Source organism: Channa argus, chromosome 6 (genome assembly GCF_033026475.1).
Source record: "Channa argus isolate prfri chromosome 6, Channa argus male v1.0, whole genome shotgun sequence".
Classification (NCBI taxonomy): domain Eukaryota; kingdom Metazoa; phylum Chordata; class Actinopteri; order Anabantiformes; family Channidae; genus Channa; species Channa argus.
This window is the reverse complement of record NC_090202.1, coordinates 18002873-18018247: the sequence shown is the minus strand read 5'-3', so window position 1 is coordinate 18018247 and position 15375 is coordinate 18002873. Positions and strand designations below refer to the sequence as shown.

Here is a 15375-nt window from a genome sequence, read left to right as displayed (position 1 = left end):
TTGTTGGCGTGTGTGCTACATGAAAAATATATATTATATTATATATAGGTCAACATATCACATCTTTACCCGACAAAATTATATTAGATTATCACACTGGAATATGACCACAATTCCCCTGAGACCTCTATTATTATAAACACAAGTCATCAAATCAGGGTCGTTTCAATATTACTGCAGATATGTGATATTTTTAAATGTTAGCTTTTGGCAAACTGGGAACAGATTGTAGCATGTTATCACGGTCCTATTTTTTTCACAACTAAAATATTTCTTAGCCAAAATAAACCTTACTTGGATTATATATATTGTATTTAGGAGGCATTGTGGTTCAAACCTTTTACAGTTTTAGCGTTAATAAAAACAAACATGTAGGCTTTGTAATTTTAAAATAAAACACACACATGCACATGTTAACATGGGAAAAAAAAATTTATTTCCCTTTCAACATTTTTAGGCTATATTAATTCTGAGCTTCTTTTTTCATTACACATTTATGACAACATCCATGACAGTGGTTGAGTGTGCGCACATTACATTGCAGCTTGTCAACGCATCTTTCTCAGTCACTACCGGATGGGAGGAGTGGAGGAGGATAAATGTGTAAGAGTAAGCCAGGGCAGAAAGAGAGGCAAGAGGTGGAAGAGCGGATAGCTAAGAAATAAAGCTGTAGCCTAATTTACGGAGACTGTAAAACTAGGGGTTTCATTCTAGAAATTATTTTTACGCAGATTTGCCGTTTATTCTAAGCAGAGCGCGTAGGGATCATTGACTGCTTCTGACGCGTAAGGCTGCCCCTATACGCCTTTGGGCATCACCGCCGACAAAGGATGATAGTCTTGATTATATAGCGTAAATTGATAAGAAAGTATCCTCGGAATACACAGTAAAGCAAACGAAGGGGGCGAACTATGATCCGAGAATGATTTCTTCTAAGAAAACTCCGGAGAAGAGTCGTTATCCTATCCACTATTTGGTGTGGCACAACAAACACCGACAGCTGGAGAAAGAACTGGCAACGAACGAGCAGGTGAGACACAGAGAGGCGATCCAACATACCTCTCCTGACAGGCACAGGTCCGTGTCTTTATTGTGGGCGATCATATGGGCGTGTGGGTTTGTAGATGTGATTGGTGGTGTAGGTGCCATCCATGGACCACCTCGTACAAAACCCTGGCCAATAATTAACGACAATAATAATAGCGCAGTTAATTGTCTATGGGGTGGAGGGGGGCATTTGTAGACTACATCCTCAGACTATTTTCTTAATTTTTAAGAGCAGAGTGACATAACAGACTTTAAATGTCAAGGATATGTAAAATTTACCGCAATGGAGCTTAAACTACTCCTCCTTCTAGTCATTTTTATATACATGGGAACTTGTGTCAAGAGTTTATTCCTGGAGAAAAAAAACCCAGCTGCAGATGACTGTAATTGTTGAACCTGATGGTGTTGCAGCGTGTGCATATGTGTGTGTTTCTCAGAGTCAGTGGTGCTTTATGTCTGTGTGTAGGCTTTAGCAGCATTTTTTGCGAGCTCTACTCAAAACTGTAGGCTCTCTACCTTCCCACTAGCACCTTAACCATTTCTGAGTGGGTGAGACAATGCGGATACTGAGGCATGTGGGCGAACAGTTGCCAACCAGCACTGTAAATACTGTAATGGAATCATTAAGGTGTTGTGCTATTTTTTCAAAAGCATGACCAATTATATTCCAGCTGCTTGTACTGCATCTAGGATGAGGGTCCAGATAATATAAGAATCACACTATTATGAGTGAGAGAGAGAGCGAGAGACAGAGAGAGAGAGAGAGAAAGAGCCAGCTTGTGTGCATTTGAATTTAGTCCTTTTGCTTGTTAGTTTGCAAATTTGCTCAAAACCTTTACCATTATTTGAAGAATTCTCTGTACATCTAAACACTTATTTTGAGTAGATGCTTCACGCGAAGGTCTGAGGACATCAACACTTTACACACATAACCATGTATGCACACTTGCTTACATGCACAGCCTTACCTTCTTATTGTGATAAAAATTACATCCAAGGAAGTCTTCTCTGCTAAAATGGTCAGCTAGTGACCAAAAGGCAGCCATCAATGGGTTTACCAAAATCCCTACATCTACAATAAGGGACTTTAGACATAATTCGAACAGTTGCAAAATAAAGCTGATCACATCTTACAGCAGAGAGGCTTTAACAGAAAGACCTCTGATATTCAGTGTCAAAAGTAACATACTCCATTTTGTAAATAGAGGAACTGCAAATGTACAATTACATGTTGCTGAAACCGAAGAGGCAGCAAAACTTTTTTAGATGTGCAGCTTTACCAATGCTGAATATTCATTTTCACACTTTGGGTGCTCAAAAAATAAGCTAAATTAAAATGAACAGATGACTTGTTCTTTTGTTAAGGATTTCTCAATTAATGGAAATGTCTCGACAGCTACTGGATGGAATGCCATGGAATTTGATGCAGAGTAGACATTCATTGTCCCCAGAAAATTGATTTTTTTCATTGACTTGAAAAATCTAGAGCTGGGCAGGTACTGTAAATAAAGATCAGTCTCAAAATCCAGTGAATAAATTCCACACAGTTCCAGCTTTATTTTAAGACATATGCCGATGCAGTGCGGACATCCTCAGTTTTATACTGGGCTGTCTTTGTCTACTCACTCCCATCACCAGACATGTCCTGTGGTATTTCATGGGGAAAACAGATGACAGGTATGACATTCATTTGCAAACAGGTTTAATGTCCCCAAAATGCAAGTAGCCTAATTTGGGTTTGAGCTGTTATTATAATATATATATTATATATGGCTGGTGCAATAATAAAATGTTACAGCTAACAAATATAACTAAAAAACTGCTTTGGTAAAACAACAGCTGGCCACGTGTCCCTGTTGAGAAAGCCAGTCCAGTTCCTCAGGAATGTTTTTATAATAGCAGTCTATACTGTATAGGACAACTTTGTGGTTAATGAGCTTTTTATTGATTCATTAAACAGGAATACCACATCAGATTTCAGTAAGGATATCAAAACTTTATTTTATAGAAAAGTCCCTCCCCTTTATCCTATAGGCTTGTACCTCAGCAGGTACAGCCCAAATAACAAAATATACATTTTAGAGATTCAAGGTTTTCAGTAAGTCATAGAAAATAATTGTTTTCTTACCAATAATGACATACCTCTGATTATTAGTTATTGAGGTGCTGTACTTGGTAATTAAAAACAATAATATCTTGAATGTCAAATGCAGTTGTTGCATAATATCTTCCTTGAACATATATGTTTGCAAGTGGGACTTGTTTTTTAGGATATGCTGTGATGGTTCAACACAGGTCACACTGTAATTTTTTTGCAATCTACAGTAAGATGCTAATGAAATATAATCAATATTTATGAGGAAATACTTTAGGTAACATTTTACATCAAGTTATCTCAAATGGCTCATACACATAGGCTCCACAAATTAACCCTCACATCATTAAATTTTGCAGGAACTCTCATCTATAAATATTTTATGATGCCTTTGAACCCAGGACTTTAGTAAAATTGCATGTACATGTAGCTTTTATTCCTATATTTTACTGACCTATACATACTGCATTACTCAAGTACTGTTCAGAAAAACATGCTAATCTAGGAATGGTAGGTTAGTCACCATTAGCTTATGCAAAATATGTTTTTTTTTTTAAATTCCCAGTATAGATCTACACTCTAATAACTATCACAGCAAACAAATGATGCAATGTTTTTTCACAGAGGTAAAACTTAATTAAACATGACCTCAAATCTGGACCTATCTATTTAAATGAATCCCCCAGCTTCTTGGCCATACTTTTAAAATGAATATGGCTTTAAAGCTGTTTAATGTGCTTAAAAAGAAACAGCAACAACATTGAGAGAGGAATAAGAGTGAGGAAAACACAAAATAAGATTTTTTCTGTATTTCACAACAAACATTCCTAACTTTTATTTATGCCAGCTCTTCTAGACCTAAGCCTTCGTTATCAACTCTGTTTGATAGCAGATCAGAGCTTGTGTGGGGACAGATATGCAGAAAAAAAACTTCACTTCTCTTTTTTTATGTTCCCCTCTCACTGATGAGAACTGCTGCTAAACCTCACCTATAGCTGTAACTACAAACCATCTCTTTCTCTCGCTCTGTTTGTGTGTGGGAGTTTGCATATGTAATTATGAAAAATGGTTTTGCATGATATATATATATATTTGCATATAGTCAATATTACTAAACTAATACAGTGTATAAGTGTATTACTAATACAAAAGCTGAACCCTTAGTTTACAGGACATGTGCAGAACTACTTAAACTGGGACAGCATACAAACACCAATGTGCTTCAGCCTTGAACATCTGCGACACACACACACATGAAACACATACACACGTGATGCTGTGATGATATGTCAAGGAACATTTGGATACAGTTACTGTGGCACACCCGCAGTTCTGGTGGGTTCAGTACGTTTTGACAGCACAGAGGTGTTTTTTTAATTGCTGTAGGCATGAGAACAAGAGAGAAGGTGAGTGCTGCTGGAATAATGAGCAAGATTTGCTGATATTGAGATGTACATTTTCTACAGTTTCTGCCCATTCTAGAACATTAGGATCAATATTTCCCTGTCAGGATTAGCATTCGGCTACACACACTGGACGGTGAGGCAGTTTTTTGTAGTTTTTGTTTTCATTTATTTTATTTGTCAAGTATTTGCTGTGTGTAACCAGGTCAATGTATCACATGCACTGACCTAGTCTGAGATTTAGATGGTCAAAAATATTTTTAACATGAAAATCAAGGCCACCAAGCTACTTTTCTCACTGACCTACTGTGACAAGAGCCAGATAGGCCAACCAAATGAGAGAACCATGGATGAGCAGGTGGTGAGTGAAATTATGCAAATATCAGTGCCACTAAAAATAGATTTCTAAAGAAGTAAACTATGTGTTTTGGATTCATATTATATTTGTCAAATTAGATATTAGCTCCTTGAGGGCCTGTTTGTTAAAGGTTTGTTTTAACCAAGTATTTTGTTAAAACACATAGTCTTAATTGAACCCTTGCATCAGTGCACCTTTATACATACCTTTACTCTTCTTGATTATTTCAGTTTTTTTTTAACGTTGATACAGAGGTTATACTCAAACTTGTCATATTTGTTTAACTGGCATAATATAGTGACTTCCACTTCTACAGTGATGGCTCTACAGAGCCATGGTAATGACTGTGGGGTTGTAAAAGTGGAAGAAGAAATTTAGGGAGAACACTTACTCCTGGCTGCAACATTATATTGCCATATTATTACAATACATTGTTTTGTGATAGTTCCTATGATATCATATGAAAAGCATTAGAATATCTGTTACGGCCCGAATAACAAAGACAGTATTGTGCAGATATTGCATGATAATGTTTGGTCTCTGATATATTCAGTTTCCACTCAGCTGTGGAAGTACTGTATAGATTCACTGTCCTCTGTTATGCTACAGTAAAATAAGAATAATCTACAGCTTTCTTCATATCAGAGGTTTTTAAAGCCAGCACAGCCTTTGGTAAAATGATGAGAGTCATTTCATTCCACTATGTGTATGCATCAAATATCCGGCACTGTTTCTGATTGCACTCTTATTTCCTTCCAGAACAACAATGCAGCGAATCACTGGTGTGAGATGGAACTGAAAGTTTTTATTTTATATATTCAAATGCAAATGCCACATATGGGAGTCTGAAACGTTCTGCATGCAGCAGTGTTTGCCCAGTGTTCCATAATCTACATATAACGAATCACTTGTTTGAATGAGTGATTGGAGCAGAAATGCTGCGACAGCAGACTACAGAGGAATAATTGGTCCATTGGATATCAATCATACGGCAAAAAGCCAGGGAGAGAAAAGTGAACATAGTAACAGGAGAAGTGGTTAAATAAATACTAGAGACACACAGCTGACTACATAGAAAATGTGCAAGGGGAAAGAAGGAAATGTGAGGAGTGGTAAAATAGGAAGAGTGATAAGCAATGGGGGGGATAAAACGGGATGAGATCAAGTTTTAACTGTTGTCATTAAAGAGGGTTGATAATGATAGTTGGGAAAAGCAAAGTAATCTAGAAAAAGCAAGAAGGCCACACTCACTGACAGAGTGAACCAAGGAGTAGAGGCACCAACAGGTGATGACAGAGAGTATAAAGAAGCAGAGGATGTAGGAGGGAAACAATGACAGACTCTGACCATGAACAGAGCCTGCCTGGGTTTCAGACAGATGTAAAAGCACAGTGTGATTGAAAGAGAACAGGACCATGTGAGGGGAGGTGGTTTATCTCCAGACAAAGGCAGGAAATGACATAAAGATCTTCGCTTTCGTTATCCATTGCTGCCTCTTGTTCTGTCCGTGTCTGTGTGTCTGAGCCCAATCTGTTCTTCTCTGAGTGGATGGTTTGATTACGATGCCCTTGGCGAGGTGCTAATGTTAAATCAGCATTATAAAATCTTATGGTAGTTTGTGCTTGGGGGAAGGGAGCCATAAATTAAGTTCTCTGGTTCATTGCCCACACTAGAAATGAATCTTTACGCTAACCGTCTGCTATCTGATTGCTACTACACCTCTTCTCTTAACCTCCTGCTTCTCCCTGTCTTCTCAGATCACACCCACCCACTGTAGTGTATGTAGTTGTCCCTTTCCTCATCCCCTGGTGACTTAAATTCCTCTTTACCTCAAGTAATCCATCCATGAACCCCATCCTCCTCCCTATTACTTTCCTCAGTGTAATAAAACCCAGGTCGCATTTAGTTAAGTTGCTAAAAGCCTTTAAAAGAAAGAGAATGTTTGGCAGTAATAGGTAAAAAGATAGATACATGAGATACATGTGGTAAAAAAGGGAAACAAATACAAGCACATATACTGTAGCTATGAACAAACCAAAAGTAAAGGTCTGTATACCAAATAAGGGCAGTGAGCATCAAAGTCAGTGAAGTCATAAATCAGTGGTCTTTCCTAAGGAACTGCCATGGTTTGCTTCCTGTTTAGTTCATTCTGTCACAGCTTGACCCTGTATGGGGAGATGATGCTACTAATATTTAAACCATCCCGACAGCTGAATATTTCAGCCGCAGTGTTTGAAAGGTTTTTTTGCACTGCCCATTATCCGTTATCTTCCGCTTATACTGAGTCCGTCACTGTTGTTTATATTATTTTCAGGCAGTTTTGTGCACCTGCCAGCATCTCGTAAGAGATTACTACCACCCAGACTGTGTGATTAGCATGTGTGCATAATGAACCCAAAGGGCCCCATTCCTTTAATTTGGTGGATGTTGATGTAGAAATAATGCCACGGTCAAGTTCAAGATACCCACAAGGATTAACTGTAGGGTTGTTGTTGGAAACATACTGTTGTAGTGTTGGAAGGGTGATTCAGATTGTCAAAAATAGTTGCCCATTTTAATGGAAATTTATTAGCAGATGAATTACCACTTATCAGTAATGCAAAGCCCACAATAAAGGAGTAGTTTGCATGTTATTCAGATTCAAAGATTCAAAGTGTTTATTGTCATATGCACACAGAAAGCATGTTTTCCTGCACAATGAAATTCTTACTTTGCCATCAGCAATAAATCCCATATAGTAAAGTAAAATAAAAATAGAAAAATTAAAATAAAAAATAAGAGCAATAAAGGCAATAAAAGTGAGGTAGTGCATGTAGTGACGTAGTGAGGTAGTTATGTAGACTCAAACTTTTGTGCTACAGTGCTGAAGCTTTAAGTCTTTATAATTCCAAATGAATAAAATTACCATGTTCAATACAGTGACATTTCTACATTTCTAGATTTATGCTGCTGCTTTCCTCCTTGGTTTCAAGGTGAAATGCTAACTGTTTAAAGCTGTTTTTGCAGAGCCGATGCACTTCAGTTCATCTAGTTTCCAAATGCAAAAACATTAAGTAACAGAAATACTTAATATTTATTATATTTCTTTTATTTGATCTGCACAGTGAAATGCTAGATGTCCCACAGCAAATGGCCTTCTGATTACATTAGTAGTTCAGCCTGAGTATAGCCATCTCTTTCCAGACCACTAGGTTTACCTGAGATTGCCACATAATTCAAATGCTTACAAAAACACACAGATACACACACACACGTGCGCGCACACACACACACACACACACACACACACACACACACACAAAAGAAAGTTACTGTGGTGCTTCAGTTCAGTAGGCTACAGCTACTGCATGATGTGATTATGCTCTTTTGTAGCATATGCATTGTCTGCTTTATTCAAACAAAAAATGTGCTCTCTGCTTCTGTGTGTGCCTTCATCTTGAGTATGAAGAGTGAAAATAAGCTTGCTCCATCTCTCTCTCTCAGTTGAAGTCTGTCAGCTCACTGCAACAAGCAGGTGTCAAAGCCTTTATATTACCGTCAGAAAAAAGCTCTCTTTCCATCTCTTGTTGTCTTTCTGACAACAAGAGATGCATCAGCATCCCACCCAGTTGTGCTTTTCTTTGCTCTGCCCATGTGTCTTTCTGTCTGCCTATCTAGCTAGATCAGTAATGACAGTAAACAGGCATAGTGCAGTGAAACAGAGACGCATTAAATATGCTGGAATGTAGGTCAGGGTTCTCGTGTGATGAATTGCCCTTACTTCGACAACTCACAGCTTTTAATGCACCTGCACAAGTGGGAATGAATTTTGCCCGTGTCAAGATGAGTGTGAAAAGCCCTGTGAGGTTTTGTTATTTTTCTGTGAGGTTAACATCACCATTTGTTCTGCTCACTCTATCATCTGTGACGCAGGTTTTGTACTGCCCTTTTATTTCTGAAGCACTGTCACATTGAAAATGGATCAGAGTTTCATGGCAGTCTAACGTTCGTCAAAGTCTCCTCTGGATTGAGAATCGCAGAGATGAAGAAGGGGAGGGTGGGGTAGGGGGGAGTTATTTTTATTCTTCCCCCTCCCATCACCATCCTCTACTCCTGTGTGCCCCAGTGCACAAACATTTTGGTGTAGTCACTGCACGTTTATATGCACAGTTTTGTGAGGGTGTGTGTAGTTGTGCCCTGTTACTTTTTATCAACATAATATTTAATGCACATTCAGCTAGTGCAATGTGCTTTTATCATCAGAAGTACCAAAAATGGTCAAGGAGTGTACACAAAGAAAATGATGGTAAAATAATAACGTTAACATCAATGCAAAAGTTTGCATCCCCCTTTATCAAATGTTCTCTCATACAATGCATGTCCTCCTTTTGTCTTTATAACCTTCTCCAACCTCTTTGGGTACTGGGATACCGAGCAGCATTTGTATCCATTCAGGTGTAATTTTAATTCACTCTTCATGGCATGTTTATTCCAAGTCTACCAGATTGCTTGTTTGTTTGCCATGTACAGCCTTCTTTAAACCCATACACAGATTTTCAATGATGTTTAGGTCTGGAGACTGGAAGAGCAATGGCAAAACATTCAGCTTATTCTTTTTGAACCGTTCTTGAGTTGTCTTTCATTTTTGCTTTGGATCATTGTCTTGTTCATTTTTAGCTTTTTGACTGATGATAGGTTCAAATCTGATATGCTTATTTGGTTGATAATCTTATTATATTATTTATTTCCTTCCATTTTAAGCAGCGCTCCAGTGCCTGATACATAAAGAATTCCCCCCCAAAACACAGGTCCGAGTTTCATTCTCGCTACACAGAACAGAGCAAATCATTGCACCAAAAAAATTCAACTTTGGTCATATCAGACCACATAATCTTGTTCCAAATCTTATTTGGTTTGTTCACATTTGATTAGCTCACTCCAAGTGTGCTCCTTTATGTCTAGAAGTAAACAATCACTTGCTGTGTACTTTTCCCAAATAATCCAGACTTGTGCACACAATGTTGGACTGTTAAGATGTAGATTTATATTCCAGTTGCCTCCATGGACTTTGTCAGGTTCCCTGTTATTAATTTGAATTCTTACATTGTATCTAATTTCTCCCATTTTTCAATTAAGGTCTCCACAGTTGGTACTGGTATCTCTAAATGCTTGAAATATTTTATACCCTTTGCTAGCTTTGTGAGGGTCTACCAGTGTTATTATGAGGTCTTATGGAAGTTGTTTTCTTGATTTTTGTTGCTCTGATTCTTATGCTGATTTTGACTCTTTACACTCCTTGACTATTTTTGTTATATCTGGTGATGAAGCAACATTTGTACATGCCTAATGTGCATTAAATATTATGTTATTAAAAAGAATTCTGTGTATCACGCTTTTGGCCTTTTCAATGTAACAGGATGCAAACTTTTTTACTCAACTGAATGAAAGATTGATGGTGGCCTAAGTACCTGCCAAGCTGCATTAGGTCGAGCATACACTGAGCATGGGAGAAAGAGGGGGTGGGGGAGTGTGCTGAGGACCAGATGCCACAGATAGAAATGCCTATCAATAATGCAGCCTCCACTGCACTCACCATTGAGGGAGAGCAAGGTGGGAAAGAACCAATGAAACAGAGAGAGGAAAGCAGAGGAAAACAAGGAAAGAGTTTTATTACGAGACACAGACGTGAGCTAAAAGAGAGACAGAAAACAGGTGCAGAGAGTTTAAATAACAGAGCTAAAATAAACAATTGTTGGTGCAAAAGAATAAATTGTGGGGATGATGAAAATACAGAACGGTGCGAGGACATGCAAATCCGTATGAAAAAGAGAAAAAAAAGTAGAGGCATTAATGAAGTTGTAGAGAAACAGAAGAAGGCATATAAGTGTGGAATAAACATAAATGGAGACTAGAAAGGGAAAACATGAACAGTGTGATTCCATTAAGTCAAGATTGTATGCAAACACATGCAGAGCTGCCACAGTGAGAGAAAAAAGGAAATGTTCACATCTCATTTTAAATGCAGTGCTTTTTTCTTATTACAACGACCTACATTGCATGTCACCATAATGGGAACATTTTCTTCTGGAAAGACTTGACTTGATAGCAATGGCAAGACATTATCCATTTTTATAAAAAGAATAATGCAATGTCACCTTTTTCTGTTGTGCAACAGAATAGACCAAGAGTTTTGTAGTGTTTGCATACTAACAACAATATCATCTGTGCACCTTTAAAAAAAGCACAACGTTAAATGGTAGCCCTAAAATGAAGCTGATTACTTCATTCAAATGATCACGCATCAGATTTTGTTTTCTAATTCTGTAATTACTCTGTCTGATATATTGTTGTTAGTATGAAACATTTTGAAACATACTGTATATTGTACTTTTTCTTTCAGGACATTGTACAGTGTTAAGCTTAAAGGTGTTTTTCGTATGTTTTCAACCTAATTTATAACTAAGAATTTATGACAGACATTAAAGAAACATCTCACTAAAGTTCAACAGTAGAACAAATACAGACTGCAATATAATCATTCAGTCTCATGTTTAGCTTAGCATTAAACCCAAAACATGGTTTATTTTATTATGACATGCAGATTTTGCTAAGTCACTATTTTTATCAACAAGTAGGCAAGTGCATAACCACCCACAAAGTATTTCCCAAATTTCATTGTATGTAAATAAATTGCAAAAAAAAAAGGTTCAAGGTCCTGCTATTGTTCAAACTGACTAACCAAAATAGAGTAGCTTTTCCTAATGTTTTGGATCAAAATGGCTTCTGCAAAATATACATCAACTAATGGGAACATCTTTTGTTATAGCAACAAAATATACAAAACAAATGCCGGTATTAGCTTTTGAAAATGGGCCATGGCACCAACAGAAATTTTCAACACATCCTTTATTTACCAACAACTAAGTTGGTAAAATCATTTTTAGTCCATTTTTTGTTTACAGTACAGTATAATCATCTGTATACTGTAGCATACATACTGCATATCTACACTCATGTGGCACACCCTACATCACAGACCTTGCGTGACCACAGTATGCTCTCCAATGTGATCTCATTGTTTAGTGAAGCCAAGAGACAAGCAGGGATGACATAATGGCTTTATCCTAACTACCGAACCACACAAGTTAAACAAGGCCATTGAGTCATCACTCTGTTTGTATGTGTGCATGCATATGTGTTTGTAAATGATTAGTAAAAAAGAGAGAAGGAGAGAGTGCATGGCCCATTAGTTGTAAACAACTATTTCCTCCAAGGAGTTCCAATTTTGTTAATGGGGGAGGGGAGCTCAAGGCGTTCTTCATGATGATTGAGTTCTGAGTTTATGTGAGTTGCAAGCAAACTGCTTGATGCATATAATATAGGCTATTATTGTGTCACCACTACTTGCCCACACCTCCTCTCCCTTTTTCCATCCGTGAAGTTTGCACTGTTTTGAACTTTATCTGGAATCCACAGCCTGACTGCCATCTGTCGCCATGTTCAATTTATCCCTGTCTCAGCTACTTCTGATGCAAATTGGACCAAATGAACCACAGCAAATCATTGAGGCTGCAGTTTGAGACTGACAGTGTCTTCTGATAGCACTTCAAGGTGTCATCACAGCAAATTTCTAACATACTGATTTGAAAATTTTGACAAAGGTTTTTTTTTTTTTTTACTGTAGTAGATTCTGGTGAAGACGTTCTTGGATATTAATCTTGATATAGGCTGGCTGGCTAATCAGGCTTTGTTCGATGATAGAATAGCAAATTCATCACAGGTTCAGAATTTCCTGAATAAAGAATGCGAGACTTCAATCAGAAAAGTACTTTGCTGTCTGTTAGTGGTCTCAGAGGATGAGCAGCAGTCTCTAAAAGCCCACCCGAAGCATATCGCCTCGTTACCCTTCCTGAGAACGGGATCGGAGATGGCTACCTGTCCATGGAGATCACTACCAGACAATTTTGCTTTTGCAGTTTTTGCTGATGGATGTCTTACATTTTCTATTTGGCAAATACTGTATTTGTGAAGTTGCTTTTTTTTCTCTCAGAAAACAAAGCTTGATGTGTTTATAATGGTGTGGTCACTTTGGGTCTGCCTGATCATATGGATACAGGCAATCCAGTGTCCTCCAGGCGACTTTAAGTGCACTGCCCCATTGGAAACCTTTAGTCATAATGTGACATTGGGACAGCCAGTCAGCTGTGCGCTCTAATAAAGCTTAAAGAGATCTGACCTTTTATGGAAAGAGGTTCAAACTTGCTTAAATATGAATGCTGACCTTGAAAGTGCAGAATCTATAAAAAAAATTTAAAATTGTTTTACATTCCTTCATGTGTTTTTAAATCTTTCTGTTTATTCCCAAATTAAGATGAAAATATCCTACATTTTTATTGCGGTCTTAAACTTGTGATGCTCTAAGTTGTTACTTACTACAATGTCAAACAACATGTGAAACACCAAGAGGCTGATGTGCACTCAATAGCATTTCAGGGTTTAATTTGTTATGCTTGCTTAGACTGACTTGCAAAGACCAACATAATGGATGTTGCAAATAATACTGTGTGTCTGGTAGTATAATCCATCACAGAGAAGTGGAGGTGGAGAAGTGCCACCGTAAAAAAAGGCAAAGAAGGCAGGTGAAATATATTCTCCCTTTCTTGCTTTTTTAATCATTCTTTCTCTGAGACAGTAGCTACATCTGTTGTGTAGAAGGAGAAGCAGCTACTGAAGCTACAGCTCAGTGGATTGTTGTGTTGTCTCCCTGTCATCCAGTGTTATATTTTGCATTATGTTTTCACGCAGCATCCTGTACTCTCCCCAACCTGTCTCCCTCTACATCCTCCCTTTCTTCTGGAATCCCCCCACTGTCATCCTTTCTTGACTTTCCCTCCCCTTCTTTTTGTCGCCTATCACCTCACCACATGTCTCTGTTTATCCTCACCCTTATTATCGTTCCTCTCTCACCCGCTCCGCCTCCCCCCTCCCGCCCAATTCTTGATACTGCATTTCAGCTGTTCACCCCTAGCTCTTGTATCCAGAGTAATTGAAATCGAGTACAGCTGTGAAATAAGCTTAAACTGATAATCACCAGCCTTACGAGCAGCCAGTTAAAGGAGGTGCAGTGGATGAAAGGACAGCTCTGAGATAGTACAAGTGCCAAAAATAAAAAAGACCAAAATGAAAGAGGACCTTTGCACCACTTTTTTGATTTTATCGTTCTGTCTTTTAATTATTTTTACCATCAGCTTTGTGGGAAGATTGAATCATGTCAAGTGGATTTCTTTTTTCTTGGTTAGAAACATTTTGCTACTTATCCAAGCAGCTTCTTCAGTGTGAATAAAGTGGCTAGGGCACCTAGCCTCTAGAGTAGGATCCTGTGATCTCACCTCCCTTCTCACCAGCATCCCAACCACCCTGACAGTGCCCTGACAGTTGTTAGGAAAAGACTAGAAGAGGACCACACCCTGCACAGCAGAAGCATCCTCAACCTAGATCAGATCTGCTCCCTCGTGGATTTGTTTCTGAACACTACATTAATCAACTACAGAGGTGACTTCTACAGACAGAAACATGGCTCTACCGTGGGTTCTCCAGTGTCACCTATTGTTGGCAACCTATAAATGAAGTCGAGGAAGTAGAGAAGAAAGCACTCATCTCCTTCCTGGGGACAGGACAAACAGACTGGTTCAAATACGTAGATGAAGATCAAGGTACACGAGGTACAGGCTTTCACAGACTACAAATTCAGCAGGGAGCAACATACTGGCCTTGTTGCAACCTAGAAATAGAAATCTACAGGAAATCCACACACACGGACCAGTACCTACAGTTTGAGTCCCACCACCCACTGTAACACAAACTAGGAGTCATCAGGAACCTGCACCACAGGGCAGAAAACATTCCCCACCTCCTCTGAAAGATAGACATCTGAGGACAGAGCAGAGACTCAGAGTCAAAGGAAAAACCTAGCGGGAGTGTCAGAGAAACTCAAAAGGATCTTCAGGAAACAACAAATATCTGTTCACTTCAAACCCACTAATACACTGAGACAAAGACTTGTCCACCTGAAGGACCAAACACCAAAGGACAAGAAGAGAAAGTGTAATACACCAATTGCAAGTGAATGCAGTCCAGTGCAGTGAAGAGTGCTCAGAGCTTTACATTGGAGAAGCAAAACCGCCTCTACACAATAGGATGCCAGCACAGGAGAAGCAACACCTCAGGACCAGAATCAGCAGTGTACCTACACCTAAAGGACAAAGGGCACTCGTTTGAGGATGACAATGTACACAATTTGGACAGAGAAGACAGATGGTATGAGGAAGGACTTTTTAAAGCCATTTATGTTCACACGAAGAACCCTTCTCTCAACAGAGGAGGAGGCCTCAGGCACAACCTGTCTCCCATTTTTCATGCTGCCCTTTCATCGATCCCCAGGAAGATTAAGACCACTTCACACCTTTCGAACCCCATCGTGGGGGTTTAGGGAG

The 15375-nt window shown here is 38.6% G+C and overlaps 1 protein-coding gene across 1 annotated transcript in view; it reads left to right on the top strand.

Moving 5' to 3' along the window:
- Positions 1-554: 554 nt before the first annotated feature.
- ankrd13b (ankyrin repeat domain 13B) overlaps positions 555-15375 on the top strand; it is a 37868-nt gene continuing 23047 nt past the window's right edge. The window contains exon 1 of the mRNA XM_067506776.1: positions 555-1030. Within this exon, the coding sequence (XP_067362877.1) occupies positions 923-1030 (108 nt within the window). The 5' untranslated portion in view covers positions 555-922. The remainder of the gene's footprint in view (positions 1031-15375) is intronic.